Raw genomic sequence first — 23,599 nt, forward strand, 5'->3', positions numbered from 1 at the left:
CAACATTACGTTGCCACGCAATGTGACCCGCATTCACTTATCCCGACTTCTTTTAATTTCTTTCAGCAGACTGGCATTATGGGGTCATTTTCCCTAAACACAATTCGTGACCTCAACAATGTAAGACATCACATGCGACAAATTTAATTCTTGAAAATAAAATGACACCAAATGATAATTATCATCCGATGTCTTATAACAATGAACTGAACCCAGACGGCGTCACAGAAAATAGTTTCGTTGGCCGATAGATGTCCTCTCCCGCCACCTGTTTCAATCCATTAAAAATACAACACAAATTAATGCATTGAGATATATAATATAGATGAGTATTTTCTATCTTTTTAAACATTTTTTATTTTACTTAAAAAATAGGGCTGATGTTTTACCAAATGCGATGACTTCGGTGTGACTACGGTGGAAATGGAGTCAATTAGACACAGAAAAATAGGAATTTTCTACAAGAAAAGTATACTTAACTTAATTATTTTTAATTTAAAATACTTGATACATCAATGCTGTTTTCCGCTGTTACAGTACTCTTACAAACATCTGCAATTAAAATATCCATACTAAAAAGAATGACTCGTACTTTTCCACAGATTTAAGATAAATCTGTGGAAAAGTATGAGTCTTTCTTTTTAGTATGGATATTAAATACTTCCACGAAGTGAAGCCTGAAACAATAGAATGTATTTGCAATTAAAATAACTTATATTTGAACGGAGTGGCATTCGTTGCTTAAGGTCACCGACTCCGTTTATGACTCAGTCTCTAAGGATTGAGCCGAAGATGGATGACTTTCAAGTGGCTCAATGTCAGGGCGCCATATCCGGGGTTTTTAAAAGTATTTCTATGGAGACACTGGTTACAAATAAAAATAGGAAAATAAGCGCTCTCGAGACCGAAACCCCTATCAATCGAAAAACTATTTTCTCCCTTTGGAAATGTTGGCGACAGCTATCTACGCACACTCTCCCTGTGTTTTATGTCGACAATCGCTTCCCGCATGCCTTCGGACGTCAATTTTCAACGTTTCGGCCACCGTCGACGAAACAAGTCGTGCACTTAAAGAGGAAGAAGGGGATGGATGATGGGGTTTGGATGAGCGCCTCACTCAAATACGAGGGAGTGGTCAAGCATGAGGACACGGCACTAAGATAAACAAAAACACTGGCTTTCTCCATCTCCCACACTACCTCTCGACTTAGCATACATATCCCGTAGCAACAGGTACAAATCAACAGGTCGGTATTGAAGGAAGGATTTACAGAGCGTATTTTTCCATCCTTTTCCGAAAATTGCTGATCTTTAGCAGGATGCTGTGTATTTGTTATACGTGGGTGAAGTCTGCTAGGATTTTTTTCTTCAGGGCAATTTATCCATCATCCCTGGATTAAAAAAATACCAATTTAACTTTCCACTAAAGTTTCATTCGGTACAACTAGTTTCGACCCATCGGCGTCATCCTCAGGTACAACGTTACACATACAGGTCGGTTTTATATATATTTATATATGTATGCGTGTGTATATATGTATATATATGTTATATATATACATATATATGTATATATATCATATATATACATATATATATATACATATATATATATATTATTTATATATATATATATATATATATATATACATACATATATATATACATATATATTTTATATATATATATATATCCATATTTATATACATATATATATATATATAACCGACCTCTATGGTGGAGGTAAATGGGGGAAAAAGATGGCTGGAATTGGTTGAAATTGGTGGGGGTGGTTGAGGGAGGCAGGAGCGGTGGGTGGCGGCGAGTGGGGAGGGTAAGGTCCGAGGAGAACGTACCTGTAGTTGGTCAGGAAGGTTCACGGTTGGGCGTCGCGAGGCATTTTCATATTGAGAGACAGGTTGTCACCCATCAGAGAGGAATATCTTTGAAAAACAATGTCATTAAGCGTAAGCCCTTTTTCCACTTGTCTTCTTATCTCCAGCTCTTCCAATTTTACATCCTTTTCCGACAAGGTGTAGTAGGGTATCAGGGGTTAAGTCACTTGCGTGTCCCTCCTCCAGCAGATGACTCGGCAAGTGGGAGTGAGATGGTTTGCCGTGAAGGACACGCATTCTACCTGTGTTACACCACTCTCGTTCGTAAGGATCTCCCGGTCTGCTCCACGCACGTGGCGTCACAATCACTACATTTTAACTTGTACACACCACTTTTTTCATTTTATCAGTCCTGTCTTTTGTTCTATTAAAAAACATCTTATATTGTTTCTGCTGTAGTGGGCAACCCTAAATTGGTCTTTTGGAAAGGCCTTCCCTATTTTTTAACTTAAGTGATAGTATATTCCCACATTTCCATAAACTTAAGCCTGAAAACACTCTTAAAGCCTTTTAGCAGATTTTCCGGACTTTCATATTTTTAAAAAATTATTTCCGGCAATCACTCGACTAGTAAACACTTAGGAAGTCTGAACCAACACGAGTTTAGTGGAGGGGGGCTAGATTTGTCAAACATTGTTATGACCAACGCAGTAGCGTAACTACTTTGCTAGAAAATTTAGGCTGGGATTCCCTTTACACAGCCGCGTTTACAATACAGATTAAACTTATTAAAAACATTTGAAGATGGGCCCTTTTCCGATGACATCAAATACATAATACGAACCCCAACGTATTACGGGCGGAAGGATCACAAATATAAGATTAGAGAGATTGACTGCAAGACTGAGAGGTTTATATGGTCATTTTTCCAAGAACAATAAGAGACCAGAATGCTTGTAATCAAAATCCACCAGGAGTCAGCTCGACACAATAAGTATTAAACTACAAGGTAACGACTGCGCATGGTTATACTAGTATATTTATATTTTTTGCAGGTTCCCCCCGCCTTTTTCCATCTATTTGAAAAGCCCTAAACCCCTCATTCCTTACCATTTCCTCCTGGTGCTACACCCCCTACCACACACCTTTTTGGTGGCTCGCAGGGTATTGATGTATATGCAGATGAACACACTACGATAGGCGTCAATCTCTGTTGAATTATTGAAAGAGAAAAGGGTACAACGTGACGTCCTTTTTGGGAATTATTCATTCTATAAAAGTGACTGAGGGTGACGATGATTGGCAAAGAGGCAATCTTTATCAATTGTTAAATTGGGACCAGGCGTCTTCCTATTACATTGAACCGTTTATATTCAACGAATAATACACATGCCCAAGGCGAGATCCGAACCCAAGAACTTTCGGTCAGAATGCGAGAGTACATTACCTACCAGGGTGACCTTGCTTGAAAACAGGGAAAAGTCATTTGTGAAATGGTTCTTTCTTGGTCACCTGAGTGGCAAAACCAAAGTCACCTTTGAGTAATAAAGGACTGAACAGCAGATATAAAATTCAATCAACGCGTGGGAAAGACAATTTTCCAGGTGAATTTTAGGATAGAGACAGAAAGGGATCGAAGAATTGAACCACAAATGCTGCACCTACATACGCCCTACTGAGGAGTTCTTGATCAATAATTAATGGTTCCACTGAGTAATCCCTTCAGGTACCCTCTTACTAATTTAAAAATATGTCACCTACAGTAGTTATCTAACAGAATCTTGATTCTCACGTGTTTCTCGCCATAGCCTATTCCATGTCTTCATAATTTCTTACTTTTACGCCTCCCGTTTTCTGTTTGACGCATTACAATCGTGATCTCCCTCTTTTTTTCCATCCATTCTCCCTTCAGAAGGCTAATGCCTTGCAGTATGACCAATAACTTTACCCTCTGCTTTTCTGTAGTTTTTCAACAAGTACACATATTTTTTTGCACCGTAGAACTTTTGACAACACATCCCAACGCTTCCGACATATTCTTTTCTGCTGCAGTTATACAGCATACAGCATACTCCAACATTTATATATATAATGGTTATAGTATATTTTTTTTTTTTAAGTAATCTACCGGTTAAGGTAGGTTTTTGGACTGACACAACTACCAAACAAATATTTTATTACTCCTAACAAAACACAAAATCAATCATCCTACTCTATATCAGGTCCCTCTTCATCTCTGAGTACTTCCTTCCTCCCTTCATCCCGTCCAACAACCCTATCCTGTTCCTTCCCTTTCCTCTTTTGCCCAACATTCTACCCTCTATCACAGTCTTCAACATCCCACTGCCGGTCAACACCCCCTTCATCCACTTTTCCTGCCTCCATAGGATTGCTCCCAACAAACCCCTCTCTTCGCCCACCATACCAAGTACTTCCTCATTTGTTTTCTTCTCTGTCCATTTCACCTTCTCCATTCTTCTCCACACCCACATTTCAAAAGCCTCCAATCTACGTCTATCCTCCTGCTTCAATGACCACGTTTCCGCTCCGTACATAGCTACGCTCCATATCAAAGTTTTTACGAGTCTTTTCTTAACATCCTTACTCAAAGTCCCTGTCATCAACTCCCTCCTCCTTGTGAAAGCCTCTTTGCCTAGCGCAATTCTTCTCCTTACGTCCCTACTACTTTGACCGTGTTGGTCCAAAACACTACCGAGATACGTAAACTGTTCTACCTGCTCTAGCTTTTGCCCTCCTATTTTAATGTTAAGCTTGGCCTTTTTCTTTCTAGAAAATCGCATAACCTTTGTTTTATTAATATTGATTCTCATCCCATACCTGTCGCACTGAATTTCCAATTCACTCAGCAATGCTTGCAGCCCCTTGGCTGACTGACAAACTAAAGCTTGGTCATCAGCAAACCTAACTGATTTTACGACTTCCCCGCCCACTTTCATTCCTACCTCGAGTTCTTCCCATGCCTCTTTGATCATTTCTTCTGCGTACAGGTTGAACAGCAACGGTGATAATGGGCAACCCTGCCTTACACCCCTTCCTAACACTGCCCATCCTGACTCCCCGTTTCCCACCCGCACCTGAGCAGTCTGAGACATGTACAGGCTACGGATTAGCCTCCTTTCCCTCCAATCTATTCCTAATTACTGCAATATACTCATTAGTTTTTCCCAATTCACTCTATCAAACGCTTTTTCGAAATCTACGAAACAGGCAAATACCTCCTGATTGTGTTCTATATTCCTCTCGATTAATAATCTCATTACTGCAATGGCATCACGCGTACCTCTCCCCTTCCTAAACCCAAACTGATCATCCCCTAAGTAATCATTTGCCCTACTCTCTATCCTTTTGTTTATGATCCTGAGAACAACCTTAGCTGCGTGGGATATCAAACTAATTGTCCTATAGTCCTCACATGACGTGGCCTTTACCTTTTTCGGAATAGGAACTAAAACTGATCTCACAAAGTCTTCCGGCCAGATTCCCTCCTCATAAATACTACGGATCAGCCCATATAGCCTCTTCCTCCCACATTTTCCCAAGCATTTCAAAAGTTCCACGGGAATGTTATCTACCCCCACGGCCTTATTTAGTTTCATCTCCCTTAATGCCCTTTCTATCTCATTGTCTAGTATGCCTGGACCTAAGCTATCTTCCTCTACGTCATGTTCCTTTTCAATGTCTAACTTTGTTGGTCTAAGCTCTTTACTATACAGGTCTTCTACATATTCCTTCCATCTCTCTTGGATCTTTCCTGCGTCAACTATTACCTTACCGGCCTTATCTCTAACTGCTATCGTTGATCTCCCTTTCTTACTTCCCGATAAAGATTTAACTATGCTGTAAAGCGCACCGATTTCCCCCTTCCTCTGCAGACTTTCCATATTCTCGCACTGCGTCATCCACCATGCTTCCTTTGCTTTATTTGTTGCCCGCCTCAATTTATTGTTCAATTCTTTGTACTTCATTTTGCCTAATTCTGTATTTATATTCTTCCATTTTCGCCGCTCATCCATTTTTGTAATCATCTCATCCGTGATCCATGGTTTACGAGTCCTTTTAGCGTTAACGGTTCCAATAGTGTCTTTTGCCGCTTTAGACAACCCTTTTTTGATACATTCCCATTTTTCTTCAATAGTACTTAGCTCTTTACCGTCCTCCATGATTTTCTCTACCGCCTGTTTGTATTCCTTTCTTTTCAACCCATTTAATGCTTCTACATTCCATTTTCTAACTCGCCGCCCCTGCCTTATCTTTTTAAAACGTACGCTACATTTCATAACAACTAAATTGTGGTCTGAGTCCGCATCCGCTCCCGGGAAGCTGTGGGAATTTATCACACTGTTCCTAAACCTGTGTCTAACCAGGATATAATCTAGCTGATATCTTCCCGAGTCACCTGGCATTTTCCATGTATACCTGCGTCTTTTGTGGTGTCTGAACCAAGTGTTGGTGATAACTAACCCCTGTCTCCTGCAGAACTCAACTGCTTTCTCCCCGCGGTCATTCCTCGTGCCTAAACCGTAGTCCCCCACCTCATCACCATCTCTTCCTTCGCCTACTGTCGCATTCCAATCCCCCATCACTATCAAATGTTTCCCTGCAGGAACACATGCAATCATGTCCTCTAACTGATCGTATATCCTATCGACCTCTTCTTCCTTATGGTTGCTCGGTGGCATGTATACCTGGATAATAACTAAGTTCGTCAGTTCTGCTTTTATCTCCACTAGTAGTATTCTATCCGTTACCTGCTCTATGTTGACTACGCTTCTTCCTACCTCTTCATTTAATACTATGGCGACCCCTCGTTGGCTCTCGTCCCCACCGCTGTATATTATTCTATACTTATCACTCCAGTAATCCCCGCTATCTTTCCATCTCACCTCGCATAGACCTAAAATATCTATATTTCCCCTTTCCATCTCTCGCTTAACATTCTCCAATTTCCCCGTCCTCATCATTGTCCTAACATTCCACGTTCCTATTCTAACTAATTTGGTCTTTTTCTCCTGCGTCTTCTGTCCTGCTGCTGCTGGTTTTCCCTTGCAAGGGTTTCGTGGGATGACGACCGCGGAAGCCTTGCCTCCCCCGCTGCCGGGCACGACACACGGCCGATTGGGCCGAGCCCCGTGGTTGCCAGGACTCAAAATATCTCTATTGTCCATCACATTGTTCTTGGGAATGATAATTGAGGTGGTTTCCCGTTGCCTTCCTCAATAGTGTTTTTAACGTGACACCATCACTTACTGGCCGCCCCACTGGGGTCAGACGCCATTGCAGCCGCCTCACTGAGGAACAGACGCTGCGTGGACTACCTTTCGTCTGGCTCCTAACCTTCGACCTATCTGGCATGGGTGACCCTACCAGGAGCAATTTTTATTACTCCCGCCAGTACAGCTCTAGGGGTCATCGGAACGCACAAGCCCTTCCACCACGTCAAGGTTGTAGTCCGGGGAGGGGGTTATAGTATATATATAATATATATATATATATATAATATATATATAATATATATATATAATATATATATAATATATATATATATATATATAATATATATATATATATATATATATATATATATATACTTGACGGACGAACACACTAGACCAGTCCGCGTACATAATACGTACACGTAACAAGGACATAACCCAACAACTTCGTGCGCCTTTAAGTTGCCACTATGCAGATCTCCTACAACAGCGATGGCAGTATCGATATGTAACAACAGTGTTGCCAACTTTACGGCGGACTGTGTTATGGCGGGTGTTCGGTTTTTATTTGACAACCCATTTCATTTTAATGGCGTGTTTTCACCCCTCATAGCATGCATTGTAAGCATTTAAATAAAATTTTCTGCCAACAGAATGTCTCAGTTGCCGATTCTTCTCGTTGAATGTACATGTCGTACTTTGCTGCACATTTCTTTCTTTGAAGTTGAGATCATTTGGGTCATGTTTCCCAGGTAAGAAAATTCTTCTTCTCCTTGCGGTTTCAGATGCCCTATTCTCAAATTGATATATTCTTCCACAAACCATTTTATTGGCATTATTTATGATAATTTGTCCTTTGATTCCTATTTAACTTTTCAATTAATCTCAAAATCTTTGCCGCAAATTTCTCCTAAACCAAAACTGTTTCCCACCGCAGCTTTGTGATTTATTCTCTAGGTATATGAATCCCTGATTTGAAAATTTCTTTTATCACATATTTAATATAAGTATTGAAGAACACTATGGAACGTAGTACAGCCTTTCGAACTATTATCCTTACACTCGCTCCTTCGGCACGGGTACCACGAAACTTAATGCAATGAATATCACGAAATGATTTTCAAAACTTCCGTGTTGGACTAAATAAGGAGCTAATTGATAAAGAACATGCGCAACAAACTAGCAAGGTGAGAGAAAGAGGAATGAATTTTTCCAATCATGCTCTCAGGATTCGCATTATCCGAGGCGTCTTAAAGAAAATTTTCATCCGTGAAATACCTCTAAATTCGATGTAATTGCAAACTGAAGGTTTTCTCGATTGCAAAAGATAGAAATTCAGAGTCAAAGAGCACACTTGACCTATTTTGATAAGAAAGAAAGTTTACACAAGGGGAAACTAGCCACATCAACCCAGTAGTAAGCGAACGAGAAATATCGCAAGTCGGGCTCTGAAAGAGAAAGGAAGTATCCTTTCACTTGCAAACAACGACGCTATTCTTGCACTTCTCTCTGCTACAAAACGTAATATTTCCCAGAACTCGGAACACCTAACTCAATCTTTGCCGGGATTCTTGACTCAAATCGATTGATCACTTGGTTCCAGCTCTTCACTCCGGCAAAACAGTTCAATCAACATCGCAGATTACCTGGGGTGAGGGAAAGGAAATGAAATTGAGGGTGAAATTCGGAAATGGAATCAAATCAAAATTTGGTGGGTGGAAAAAATATGGATAATTGGAATTGGATGCTGAATATACGTAGTATCAACAATTGTCTGTAGTACAAGTCAAGTTGCAGAAGCTATATTTTTCAATTGAGGCAACCAATTTTAATACAGTAAAATATATTCTCTCAAGCGTTAATTTATGCGCTAACCACCTTATTGAACATGTCCTGTTTCATCAGATAACATTTTACTTATTTTAGTTTGAACAAAAGTGCTCCTTTTCCGTCTTTCAAATATGATGGCACAAATTTGCGTGAATTACCCGAAAAATCATACAGCTTGGATGTAGCTGAGGGAGCTCCGAGAGGCTTGCCCGGGAATCGAACTTGCGTTCTTCGATCAATAGTCCAACGCTCTACCCCTGGACTATATTTTATAAACAATGTAGTCCAGGAAGTACATATATAATAAATAGTTATATATATAGATATATAATACAAAAATATATAGATATATATTATATATAAAAAATATATATGCGTATATATACATATATATGTGGGTCGCGGTAGTCCAGGGGGTAGAGCGTTGGACTACTGACCGGAGGGTTCCGGGTTCGATTCCCGGGCAAGGCACTCTAAGCGCCTGCAGCACTACCCAAGCTGTGATTTTTCGGGTACCAGGTCTTCCTGGGAAACCATAAACAGCACAGGGAAAGGATCTGGCCCCTCTACCCTGATTTGTGAATATCACACTCCGCCGGGCTTATTAGTGGGTGAACTCTACCAAACCGACCTTCGGGTTGATAACTGTGTTTATGGTTTTTATACATACATATATAAATATATATGTAAAAAAATATCTTCGAAATGGAACGCTCTTCGGCGACGCACAAATATATAAAAACACAGATGTAGATTTTTAGAATATAGAGGCACAAAGAAAGGACACACACAATTTGTTATTTGTTTTTAAGTTTTCTTGTTTCTGAAGACGACAGCCGAGCTGTCGAAACGTCAAATAACAAACTGTGAGTATCCTTTCTTTGTGTCTCTATATTCTAAAAATCTACATCTGTATTTATATATATATATATATATATATATATATATATATATATATATATATATATATATATATATATATATATATATGTGTGTGTGTGTGTGTGTTTGTGATATCCCACGCAGCTAAAGTTGTTCTTAGGATCATAAACAAAAGGATAGAGAGTAGGGCAAATGATTACTTAGGGGATTATCAGTTTGGGTTTAGGAAGGGGAGAGGTACGCGTGATGCCATTGCAGTAATGAGATTATTAATCGAGAGGAATATAGAACACAATCAGGAGGTATTTGCCTGTTTCGTAGATTTCGAAAAAGCGTTTGATAGAGTGAATTGGGAAAAACTAATGAGTATATTGCAGTAATTAGGAATAGATTGGAGGGAAAGGAGGCTAATCCGTAGCCTGTACATGTCTCAGACTGCTCAGGTGCGGGTGGGAAACGGGGAGTCAGGATGGGCAGTGTTAGGAAGGGGTGTAAGGCAGGGTTGCCCATTATCACCGTTGCTGTTCAACCTGTACGCAGAAGAAATGATCAAAGAGGCATGGGAAGAACTCGAGGTAGGAATGAAAGTGGGCGGGGAAGTCGTAAAATCAGTTAGGTTTGCTGATGACCAAGCTTTAGTTTGTCAGTCAGCCAAGGGGCTGCAAGCATTGCTGAGTGAATTGGAAATTCAGTGCGACAGGTATGGGATGAGAATCAATATTAATAAAACAAAGGTTATGCGATTTTCTAGAAAGAAAAAGGCCAAGCTTAACATTAAAATAGGAGGGCAAACACTAGAGCAGGTAGAACAGTTTACGTATCTCGGTAGAGATTTGGACCAACACGGTCAAAGTAGTAGGGACGTAAGGAGAAGAATTGCGCTAGGCAAAGAGGCTTTCACAAGGAGGGAGTTGATGACGGGGACGTTGAGTAAGGATGTTAAGAAAAGACTCGTAAAAACTTTGATATGGAGCGTAGCTATGTACGGCGCGGAAACGTGGTCATTGAAGCAGGAGGATAGACGTAGACTGGAGGCTTTTGAAATGTGAGTGTGGAGAAGAATGGAGAAGGTGAAATGGACAGAGAAGAAAACAAACGAGGAAGTACTTGGTATGGTGGGCGAAGAGAGGGGTTTGTTGGGAGAAATCCTATGGAGGCAGGAAAAGTGGATGAAGGGGGTATTGACCGGCAGCTGAATGTTGAAGACTGTAATAGAGGGGAGAATGTTAGGCAGACGAGGAAAGGGAAGGAACAGGATAGGGATGTTGGACGGGATGAAGGGAGGAAGAAAGTACTCAGATCTGAAGAGGGACCTGATGTAAAGTAAGATGTTGTGTGTTGCTAGGGGTCACAAATTATTTTATTAGTAATTATGTCCATCCAAAAACCTACCTTAACCGATAGATTACCTAATAATAAATAATATATATGAGAAATTGAGAGGTTCATCTCCTCCTAATGGTTCGCTGAGGGGAAAGTGCACGTGTGCAAGGCAATATAAATTTTTCCGAGAAATTATGTCTCCTGGAAGCCCCTCCCCCCACCCGAGGTTATCCGGCTTGTTCTACCAAAGGAAGGGAATTCGCGAACGAATTCCGCACCGAGATGAAAAGATAGGAACAAAACTTATATTAATCTCGAAGGAATTCGATTAACCATGAAGAGGAAACGCTTATTGTGGTGGACTAATGTGATTCAAATTCTCTTTCCTCTTGCAATTACCTGGATTCCCCTCATACCTGCCACCCAAGATGGACAGCCAGAAAGCAGGCCTCAGGGGAGGAGGTCAATGCCGCTTCGTCGCTACCGTTGTCCACTAACTTAACCGTGCCTCATGAAGATATATGCCCGGTGAAAATCATTCATTAATAGAGCAGTTTCATCTATTTTAAATCTACAATCATTCCCATCCACACCATTACATCCCCGTCTTCAATCACTTCAAAAGTGACGAGGTGTTCAACGATTTATTTATTAGGTTAAGATGTTATTGAAAACGCTAATGAGAAATTTGTAAAGCAATATGATTGTATATGCGGAGCAGTTCTTTTTTCTTTTCAGATGGTATTGTTTCCCAAAAACAGACAATTGAAATGGCTCAACTGTTTCTGGTACAAGTGGAAGTGCGTCGCTCTTTACTCAGCGATATCGCAAGCGACGAAGGAAGAACAAGCGATATTAGAAGCAGAATAAGAAGTCCCAAGACTCTCTATAGGAAGATAACCGCTGCCGACTAACAACGGCGAATATCACTGGCACAGACATACGGAAGTAATTTTGTATTAAAATGCATTATGGAGCTCAATTTCCAACGTATGTCATATTCCGCCATCGCTTCCATCTTTGAAGCACCATTTCTTTTGAAAATCAGGATTTCAGAAGTGAGCGTCGTGTGGCTAAGAGCAGTGCTTAAAGCGCCCAGTACTCCCATCTGTCGAACGGGAAGTAAAGACTGTGCGACCCGTCGGTGCCTTTCGGTAAGAGAAAGCTAATGTGGTCTTTCTGGCTATCCTTTCTGAAAAATCCTGCTAATACTAGATATACCACCGGCTCATCAAACAGCCATAGCTGTAAGTCATCTCCGATACTAGATACTATCAACTGCATAATGGAAGCGAATCATTAACTTCGCTATCGCATCGCTAAAAGCGCGGAAAAGGTCATTTTTTTGTTCAAATTGCACCAAATAACGACTCACAGGGACATCTGAAGAGAATCGTACAAGACAGAGTTAAGGAAAGACTTTTTTTTAAAGAGTTACTAGAATTGGAAGTTTTTAATGACCAATAGCAAAATCAGGTGGGAGGTTGGATAGAAGTAAACTAGTATGTGATGGAGAGATGGGGAAGAGGGAGGATTTCGGGTGTTAGAATGTGGCTTGGCTATTAGTTAAGACTGCACGTGCCCAGACGGGTTTTATTACTATTTCTCATTCATATTTGTAACAGAGACCTCGGTAAGAGAAAGGATATTAGGAAAAGATTAATGAAACCTTTGGTATGGAGCGCGGTTTTGCATGGTGCGGAAACATGACCATTAAAGCAAGATGATAGGCATAAATCGTATAGATTAGACTTTTGAGATGTAGGTTTGGGGAAGGATGGAAAAGGTGAAGTGAACTGAAAGGAAAACACATACGAAAGTGGTAGGCATGTTAAGGGAGGAGAGAAGATTGTTGGTAGAAATCCAAAGGAAGCAGGAAAGATGGATTCAGGGCGTTTTGATGGGCGATAGAATGTTGAAGACTGCGATAGAGGGGGAATTGTTAAGCATGCGACGCAGGGGGAGGAAAATATCATAGGCTTGTTTGCTGGAATGAAGAGTTAGAAGAAGGGTTTATTGTAGTGCCGGATGTTAGGCTAACTTCTACCCGCTTTTCGTCAGCTTGTTCATCTAAAACCTGCTTTGTTCCATAGAAAAGATACCGTCGATATTTGTATGGTATCCGGGTCCATTGTCATCTCAATACCATTTTGCTTCATTAATGATCAGGCCTTAGCGCTGAGTTCGCTTCTGCATGGTACACTTACATAAATATACAACTCGAGGGGAAAAGTGGCTTGTACTCTTTAAATATTCCTCGCACGATTTCTCAGGCGATTTCAATCCAATTCCTTACGCGAGTCATCATTCAATGTGGGTTTTATGGAAAATCGGTGGAGGAAACTCGAGATGTTCGCTCAAGCGACGGAATAACGGACGGCGATGCGAAAAGTGAATTGCGAAAGACGCCAAATCGCGGATGATCGTCGCGGGAAGTGTCCTTGGGGGGGAGAGGGGGGGGGTCGAGACAATCTCTCTCGGGAAGAGAGGAACCCACGGTGCATTGCAGCTGTCGACTGACCAACGGGCATTGCGTGGCGCCATGATCGAGTTCCCAGATACCATCCGAGGGGGATGAAATAACCGTCGAATAAGCGATGGGAGATCCAAGTTTAACATCTTCAAGGCAATTCACTCGAAAACACTCTACCGAGATCAATCTCCCGCTTATCGCGGGAGATTGAGCGATTTCCATTTTGTCGCGGCGAGGGTAACACGCGAAAAGTTTAGCCAAACGCCCTCCGGAAATAATGCCCCTCTGTTGGAAATAAAAGGGCTTTGAAAATGCTCAGGGGAGAGGTCGTAAAATAATGTAAAGAATCCAACTTATAAATATATTCATATTGTTCGAATAAAGCATTCTTTTTAAAGAATGAATCTCTTAGTCCTTGCAGAAATCGTTGCGAAGAGAATTTGAAGTGCGACAAGGTTACCAGAAAAAGTAGGAATTGGAATCCCTCAGAACACTTAGGGAGGACAAGCGAGACCAGGACATTTGAGCCGGGCTTTTATAAAGTTAAAGCTACAAGTCAGATACAATCGTCAACAAACGTGCACTTAAACTGAACGTGTAAATTACCGTATTTAAGATTTTATAAACAATTCAGAATGCCTATTAATGAAAGCGAACATGCAGGAATTCTGCCGACTTCAGATTAACGAGCACTCAAACGTTCGCTATAAACTCAACTGAAAAACTGCGTATGGATTTTACAACTCATTTTTTAGTTCAACGTAAAGCTGAACTCCAATTTAACAAGACATTTTAAAAAATGGAACTTAGAATGCTGCAGGACACTAATTTTCATGTGATATCGATCAAATCATTAGATCCCCTAGTCATGTCAGTAGATCACACCACCAGGCCAAAACTCATCACGTACTGATTTGAACGCAAATTAACGGACATATTCAACAAATATGGCGTGAATTCCGAGATAGATTACAGCAACACAGAGACTAAGCACCCCAAAGAGCCACGCTTAAAGGACCCAATAGACGCACCACTACGTTTCCATTGGGAGAAAGTTTCATTCTCCCTGATTTCCACTACAACATATGAAGTCCCCTGCCAGCCTTCCCCTCCTCTGTGCCCCTGCGGAGGTTTGCAGGGGGTAGCTGGACCCATATCTAGATTTGCATCACCGCCGGAATCATTTTCCGATAATTGGCGGAAGCTCAGAAAGGGAGAGAGTTAAATATTCCCTCCCGGCTCACACCTGGCAATTTGATCTTCTCGTGTGGCCGAGGAATTTCCTTACCGCCAAGTTCTATTTAGCATATAAGCGGCGGCCTTCGAGTGTCATCCTACCAGAGGGCAAGGAACGCTTCTCGCTGTCAGATGCACTGCTATTATTTCAACCTACCCTCACCCCTCTTTTGATGCTGACACAAAAAAAACTGAACATTTTCCGAAGATTGGTTTCAAATACGCAGTCTTGACTGATTCCTAAATCATTCTTTTGCACTACAATTATTTGACGTTACTTTTTTACGGGCGGCATAGTAATGCCATCCTGCAGGGGTTGTGTAATTTTTACTAGAATGGATTCGATTTTAAATCACCCCTCATTGAATGGCATCTATCACGTGTACTACCGATCCACTGAGTTCATCGCGTACATTCTATTGGTGCACCAAACGAACTCGTTCGACTGCGGTTACGAATATCTCTAAGGCAATTGATGACGACATGAATTTTAACATTTTTGGATCCAATAATTACATTTTTTTACTGTAAGATTTGTGAACACCTATTCTATTCCTTACGATTAAAATTTATTACGCGTTTCCTTAAACGCGAGACGACAGATATTCATTCACGTATTCTTAGATGCGTCCCTCACGGAGACTAATTTGATATCGAACTGAATCTTGTTTGCGAAAGTTGGCTTTCACGGGTATTATTCGATAGTAAATATCGGTCGGTAATAGCATTCCTCCGATTGTGCTGTCTTCAGAGACGGATATCTTTTTTTAAGGGGTGTTAACCAAAGGACCATTTTTTCCGAAGAATCTTCTCGCATTTTTTTAGCCTGGCCAGCGAAACCTACAGGAGAGGCGAACTGCAAGCCCAACAATTAACTGGACACTTCTCATAATATTCCCATTATTTCCTCCAAATCGACAGATTTTAATGGGAACGTACCATTCGATGGATGACGAACGTTGGGAGTAGGATTGACCTCTGAAAAGAAACTGCCCGAGACTGGTCATAATATAAACATCTCACAATTAAAAGCATTAGCCCACATTCGCCACCAAAATTCACGTTCGCACTCCATTCTCCTTTATATCGAACGCAGACACAGTTTGTAACCTAATGGACAAAGGAATTATAAAAAAATGCATTCCCGAAAAAGTAATAACATGGGAAATGATCGCGCATTTATGTCATATAGTTAATGGAGCAGGGGCTTTAATCGAACCGTTTGGGTAATAAATTTATTTCTACTAATAAGCTATAGGTATCCATGTATGAAACACGTTTCATTTGAAGTTTTTAATAAATTCATTGGTTATGTGCAGAAAGATAAGATATTATAAATCTTTTGCAGTCGCTTACATTCCTTCAATATGGATCGGTGCGTAAGTGACTGGAAATCAAAAGGGAACAGAAAGTAAACTCTATCTATTGAAAACGTATCCCCAGAAAATGCAGACGCATGTTAAATTGATCATTTAAAATTCATTAGCGACGTCAATATGATCTAATTAGTTCCGTTTTTTTTGCCGCGAGGCGATATAGAACACATCTAGATGATCTTCAAAGAGTCTTGTTATAAGACAATCTTGGGATAACTCACCGATGAATTCCGTTGAAAATAAAACTGTAACTTCAAGAAAACAATTTTAACTATTTTACGGTCAATAAACACAAAGATAATTGCCAATCCCAATAAGGTTCCGTGTACTCAAAAAAAGCAGAGTTAAATTTCTCCTTAACGCAGCAATCGGATCTCCACACAGGATTCCAATTAGAGATCCCACCAGTTCTCTTCGAGGTAAGAAGTATTGGGGGAAGCCTGCACATCCAGGATGAAGGATAAGTAGGTCAGCGTGAAGAAGAGTCACCCATAGCGGCACACTTCCATCAACACAAAGTACCTTGAAGAATTCCGTTGAAGAGCATTCGACATTCCAAATGGAATCGACAAAAATCTTTAAAAAAGCATTATTAATGCACTACGAATCATATTTTGGTATAAAAAAATTTCAAATGATCGAATATTCTGGTATTTGCTTGAAATGCAATCAAAATTACGACGTCAATCTACCCACGAATTCAAAATACCTATCATGCAATCTACATTAAAAAGAGTCATGAAGGATTGTTAGAAATCCTCCGGATGACACATTAGTAACGAGTTAACGAATATTAATTCAATCATTATCTTAAAAAAATCCATTAAGGAACGGTGTAAAACGCGTTCGAACAAAATGAAGAATTATACGAGCCACGAACGTTAACGGCGGAATGAATTGAGTGGTTAGCTGTACAGAATATTTGAAAATGAATACTTCGATGTCACACTAAAATTTTCGAATCACATGGCGAAAATACTAATCCATTCATATTCACCATTGGACATACGCATGCATTTTTACTGGCAACAATCATACGAATAAACTTACCTGCGACGGCTGAAGATGCTAGAAGGATGACCTGTAATATATGAACGTGGATAGCCATCTTCAAATATTTCTTCACTGCAAAACACCACTTTCACCGGCGATTTCGGGCACGACTTAAAACCTGAACTTTCTTCCTAGATAAATCAAAACTGTTACGGGAAAAACCTGAGACTACTTCACCGTACTCTTTCCGATGGTAATAGTTGGAATATTGCTTTTTGACCTCTGGTTGTGGCACGTACCTCCGCCCGGGATGACGGAAGGCCATGAACAAAGGTGGCGGGAGAGCTTAACGCTTTTGTTAAAGAATTCGATGGGAAGGGTAGGGGTAAGAGGCCTGTGGGAGGGAGGATTCCCAATGGAAGCGCCCTCAAGAGCACCTGCGGTAGTGATTGAAACTAACGGAAGGACGGTCACTGAACTCGAAGCGCAAGTGACGACAACGGAAGAAGTCGTCAGTTTATCAAACACCTACTACGATATAAAAACGTGAAATGACAAAAAAGAAGCTTTCAAAAAATTTCACAAAACGGGAAGTTTAACAAGCATGAGGAAAGGAAAAGCTCATCGTGATTGAAAACGAACCGATATGCATGCAAGGTTCCACATAATTTAGAAAATTGCACATTTAGACACGTAATAGTAATAAGCTGACCTGAGGATGCTCGCAAGATATGATGAAGCGAACTATCCAAGTCTCCGAATCACCAGTAAATATTTCATAATTACAATCAGGAACACAACCTTCCTCGCAATTTCTCAACCTGAAGAAATGTTCAAATTACATTGTACGCTTGCCATAATAATCTGGTCACTGTGACAACCACCATATATTACCTATGACGATCATCATTTTTCTTCATTTTATTATTTTAAGGATATGGATTTGTGGAAGAATGATAGAGGATTGCTTTACAGATTCATTTTAAAATAAAAGAAACACTGATAACTGTAACACGGTAACTTAAATTAAGACCAAATAAAAATTATCCTTATGGTCAATATAATTGATTAATACAAGGAATTTTCCTTAAGATGGTGTTGCCTTTTTTTTGCCAATTTTCACCTTCAAAACTCTTCTGGGAATTATGCATTAAATGAATCATCACACCTCCAGGCTCCATGGTAAAAGCAGCATAGTGACAGCGAACTTCAAATGAGAACTGTACCTGCTAGAACAAAAGGAATCTCTTGACAGTGTTGTAAGAGGAAAGACGACTGGAAAGGTGAATCTATAAATGGGTGACGTTTCTTTTTATTAAATGCCCCTACCCCATGCAATCATCAATTAATTCAAGTGGATGTCTCCATAGTATAACAATCACTTCCTCAGGGTAAAGTTTTCTCCGCTTCAAAATGCCAACTGTTCTTTTTTTTCTATAAATAAGCATTTTTGTCATTTCATATGTTACAAGAAATGCATACACCAGATTTCCTGTGAGCCACAAATCAGAGAAATCAACTGCAATTCAATACCTTTCCAAAAAAAAAGGCAGATGGCTAACATATTACTTCTTTTCTACAGTAGCAGAATATCCATAGATCACCAAACGACATTTGCAGATTAACTTCAAATGCTGTCACATACATGGAATACAATATCCCTGAAACTGCAGATACACACAAGCCATTTTTCCCACCCAATCCCAAAATTCTCCGCTTGCTGACTTGCATACAAATCTGCAGTGGACTCTGAACCGCCAGCAGCCCAACGACAATTGAAACTCAAAACAACTCAGTATGGACCACCCCTGCCCCGAGGAGGACCCCTGGATGAACGCCCGCCACGGGGATACATGCCCCTACCACCTCCACGGATCATACCACCACTGCCTCTACCACGGAAGCCACCTCCTCCCCTCGGGTATCCAACCTTTGAAAAATTTTCCTGGAACTGTTGCGCACCAGCCCCACTGTAGTATGGCTTATCACCTGCCACTCCTTGTTCGATATTCTCTCCACCCTGGTAATCCCCAGGTCCACTGCCGTCCCACGACCCACCCCCATCACTGTTTGGACCGTGCCGAAAACTCCCTCGGCCACTCCCCCCCCTGCCATCCATCATCGGTCCACCGCCCTCCTCGTTCTCTGTCCACCTACGCTTGTGGGGGGGCATGCCGGGTGGTACACCCGGACCGCCCCCACCCTGCGAACCACCACCCCAGTCATCCTGTCCATCCATCCCGCCTCCCCTGCCACCCCCACGCCTCGATGGCCCTCCCCTCATGCCCCTCTCGGGACTCATTCCGTAGCCCCTCGAACTAATACCGCCACGAGGGGGGTTGAGAAGTGATTGGCCGTGGGGGACGTTCTGCTGGTACCCCCCTCGGCCGACACTGGGGCCACCCTGAGGAGGTGGTTCGAAGTCCTCGTAGCCTCCACCCTGGATGCGGTGGTCCACATCCACCCTGCCCCCAGGGGGTGGAGGGGGAGCCGGGGGGACCCCCCGACCGAGGCCCCGCCCGAAGGGTGGGGGCGTGCCACGCATGCCTCTACCCCTCGGGGGTGGAGGTCCCCCCATCTGCCGGAAGTCCTGGTCCTGATCATACCGTGGTTGCTGCTGCTGCTGTTGTGGGGGTGGAGGAGGACCATTGCTACCCACCATCCCGCCCCCCCTTGAGTGCGGGCCCATATGGTGTGGCATGGGTGGTGGCCCCACATTGGTCATGGGCATCTCCATCCTCAGGTCCATATCCCCTGAGCCACCCCCAGCCCCTGGCCCCTGCCACTGGCCATCCCCACTGCCTCCTCCTGCAGCCCTCACGCCGGGCGAATCCATTTGCGGCAGACCAATCCTATGTCCGGGGAACCCAGGGCCACCTCCTCCTCCCCCTGCCCTTGAGTCCATGGGTCCACCATCGGGCCTCATCGGAGGGCCCATTCTCATGTCTCTGTCGCCCATGAACTGGTGCATGCCACGCCCACCACCCCTCACACCACTCCCCCTAGAGTCGAACTGGCGGTGGTAGTTGGGGCTCATGTCTTCACCCCCATTGCTCTCCCTGTACCACACGTTTTCATCACCCGTCTTGGTCCCTGGGCCCTCATTGAACCTTGAGTGGCGCTGCTGTTGCTGCTGTGTTGAAGACACGGAATTGGATGAATTCTCAGACACAGTGTTCACCTCGTTCTCCTCCTCTTCGTAGTTGTCGTCCCGTTGGCTGATCACCTCACGGAGCTCTTCCACCTCACCCGAGTCGATTATCCGTTTCAATTCGTCCGCACCTCCAGCAATGGCAGTGGCCAAGGTCGAACCAGCTGGAATTTAAATGTTTGGGACTAGCATTAGTATTTGCTTTGGTCCCTTTTGGTGAATGATCACCTAAAATATGGATCCCACGGATTATAAATCATTTCCTTTCAATTGTTCAGATATCACCCACAATAGTATTTCAGAATGGAAAAAGTAGCTTGCCATGTATTTCAAAATTTGAAACACAGGTTACAGGGTTCCAATAGTGTAAACACAAAATATACATGTACATTCATCACAACCACAGGAGTGAGTAGTTCACGAGGAAATGATGACACAATAATTAGAGACTTCATGTACTTGTGTTTTGCAGAAAAAAACAGAGCGAGTGATTTCTCAATTGATTTTTTTCCCCAGATTTTAACTCGGGGAAAAATTATTTCAAGAGCCTTTTACAATATATATATTTTATGGGCAATATTTTCTCATTTTTCAAATATTTAATTTCCTTTACAGCAGCATTGATATTAATTCTATGAAATAAACATATACAATGCTCCAATCCACCCTAATAGCCAATGAGTCCTGGTAAAAATTAAGAGGCATACTCAAAGTATAGTCCTGAGGTTTTATTAGATTATGATTTATTAGATATTTATTAGATATGAGGATATCTTTTTAACAATCACATTCAAGAGAGCTATGAAAAAGTTGGAACAAGCAAAGTGACTGGTTATTTAGTCGGTGTATGACAGCAATGACATTTGAATGCATTTCAACACATTTCAACACAGATGACTGCTTAAGCAACAATTGGCAATGAAAACTATACATTTGCAATCCCTAAGCAGCCATTCTCCCAGAACATCTTCCTTCTCTGGCTCAACTCTGCCCATAGAGTATTATTATGTAATGCAATACAACTGAATGAGAAGAAAAACAAACTTTATCTTGGTAGGCAAATTGTTTGCTGATGCATCTATGCATACAAATGAAAAAAACCAGAAGTATGTCATTATCACTGATCATGAAATTAAAGGCAGGGTTTCACCTTTCAAATTTGCTTGCTTTGTACATCCCCTCTGATTCTTTCAAACCTTCCTTTCATTCCTGACCAACTCTTAAATGGGCAAGAAAAATGCATAGGGAGAAGTTTACTAACTGCTGTGCATGGAGTTTTCACTCTTCTTCTGAACAGAGAACATATGTAGTGTTGTTTGAATGTTTCCATCAAAGGTTAAGCTATTTATCATTAATTTTTTTAATATTTTAAACAAAACTGAATTAGCTAAAACCATAGAGTTTCAAAATCCCTGGTGGAAACACTGCAAAATTCACGATGACGGATGGGTGAAGCATGGGGAAACAATGCACTAGAAGAATAAATCTAACAGATAATGCATTTCAACAGACTAAAAAAAAAAAAGATTTCCAAATGCATTATAGGCTTTCGCAGGTGTTTTACTTACCCAAGAACATGAGACAAATAGGAGACCTCTTTTGTAATACTTACGTTCTACAGGCACCAGTTTTCCATACATAATAAGTGCGGTTGGTTGAAGATCTGACAAAGGCACTTTGATCTGCGACTGTTCATTACCATCTACCATGACAACAGAGTCAAGATAAGGATACTGATCCTTGTTTGAAGAATCCCAGCCCCTTGGGCGCGACCGAGATGAATCTTCGTCGTCACTATCATCATCACCTGCGGATGAAAATGAACAAGGTTTTATGAAAGGGGTCACTTGCGTAAAACAACTTGGTTTGTTCACATTATACGGGAATAATAAATACATTACTTTTCGTGCAACTAGGGCATAGATTCTCTTCTTATAAATACCATAGCACGGAATACGAAAATAGTGAAAAACATTAATTTTTTTCAACGTCATGTTAAGAACCTCAGATAAAAACTGAAGAAATAGTGTTGCATGTGTAGTATGCATCAAATTACACATATTGTTACTATTTTTAAGGGCTGAAAACATTTTTAGACAAAAATCATTTTAAATTCAAGTGACCCTGTATATGACAGATATTTTCTTCAAAATCTCAAAAACAATATGACAAATTTGCAAATAAAACTCTTTTGGTGGTGTGTATGTGCGACTAATCATAAAGGGAAGATGAACTAAAATATTCACTATCAGTTGTTGATTACAACTTCTATTACAATTAAAAAAAAAGCCCATTCAATGATGACCCAGGGGCAAAGGGATGAGTAATTTCATAGTATACATACTTATCCATTGGAATATTGCTATTATTTCCAACTGCATTATGCTAAACATCTGTTAAATGAATGTATCTTGGAGAGTTTACCAGGTAATATTCCTATAATTCAGGGGACACCTGCATTACGCAGGCATATAGTACTTGGAACTTCAATTATAATCGTGAAATTACATTCTATTGGGCACAAAAACTGCCATAGTATAATGTGTACTGCCTGCATTTGTTCATGTGGAGAGAGGATTAACTGATGGGTTTTCACTATCCCACTTAGTTACTTTCATCCCAGATAATCTGGAGTCTAAAGTAAATACCATTTAAAAAAATAGGTTGCTTCTGTGGTTTTTCCTTAAGTCATTCCTTGAAATCTAAAACTAATTTGTTATTTCTCAAGTTCATGCTCCTTAAGAGTGTTAACTTCCAGTGGTCATGCATGGAGCTCCTCCAAACTGATTTCGGTACTTGGAAGACCAAACTTAGGAGAAAAATAGATGCTGATTACTACATCACAAGTCCACAACATTTATAAAGATGTTTTATTTTTTTTACATTGAATCAAGATCCCCTGAAACAAAATTTTATCAATTTCTAAGATTAAAATACTGAACAAACTATCGTTGACTAGCGATTCATCAATGCCACTACTCTCTGTCTTCAACAAAAAAAGCTACGTTCTTTGTAAGAATTTCACTGTGTTTTCTCAAATTTAAAATGTCAATCCACGTCCCACATCCCAAAAAAAGCTCAATCCCACCCATTTCATTTAAATCCTTGGGGACTAAAATATATGAGCACAGTCATTTATTCATATTTAATATTACTTCTAAATTTTTCAATTTGGCTTGGTGCAGTATCCTAACATGAAATTCTTTATCTACCTATCGAAAAAAAAAGTTCTCGCAGAGAATTCCAAAACCCCCCACATTTTCTCC

General features: G+C 41.0%; 2 protein-coding genes across 2 annotated transcripts in view; both read right to left on the reverse strand.

The window, feature by feature from the left end:
- LOC139696878 (uncharacterized) overlaps positions 1-17,338 on the reverse strand; it is a 58,012-nt gene extending 40,674 nt beyond the window's left edge. The window contains exon 1 of the mRNA XM_071595758.1: positions 17,240-17,338. Coding sequence (XP_071451859.1) covers positions 17,240-17,297 — 58 coding nt within the window. The 5' untranslated portion in view covers positions 17,298-17,338. The remainder of the gene's footprint in view (positions 1-17,239) is intronic.
- A 916-nt stretch (positions 17,339-18,254) lies between these two features.
- Wdr33 (WD repeat domain 33) overlaps positions 18,255-23,599 on the reverse strand; it is a 30,587-nt gene continuing 25,242 nt past the window's right edge. The window contains exons 10-11 of the mRNA XM_071595131.1: positions 21,946-22,140; positions 18,255-20,497 (exon numbers count right to left, since the gene is read on the reverse strand). Of these exons, the coding sequence (XP_071451232.1) occupies positions 18,975-20,497; positions 21,946-22,140 (1,718 nt within the window). The 3' untranslated portion in view covers positions 18,255-18,974. The remainder of the gene's footprint in view (positions 20,498-21,945; positions 22,141-23,599) is intronic.

This window comes from Hetaerina americana, unplaced genomic scaffold (genome assembly GCF_022747635.1).
Source record: "Hetaerina americana unplaced genomic scaffold, ioHetAmer1.1.p SCAF_7, whole genome shotgun sequence".
Classification (NCBI taxonomy): Eukaryota; Metazoa; Arthropoda; class Insecta; order Odonata; family Calopterygidae; genus Hetaerina; species Hetaerina americana.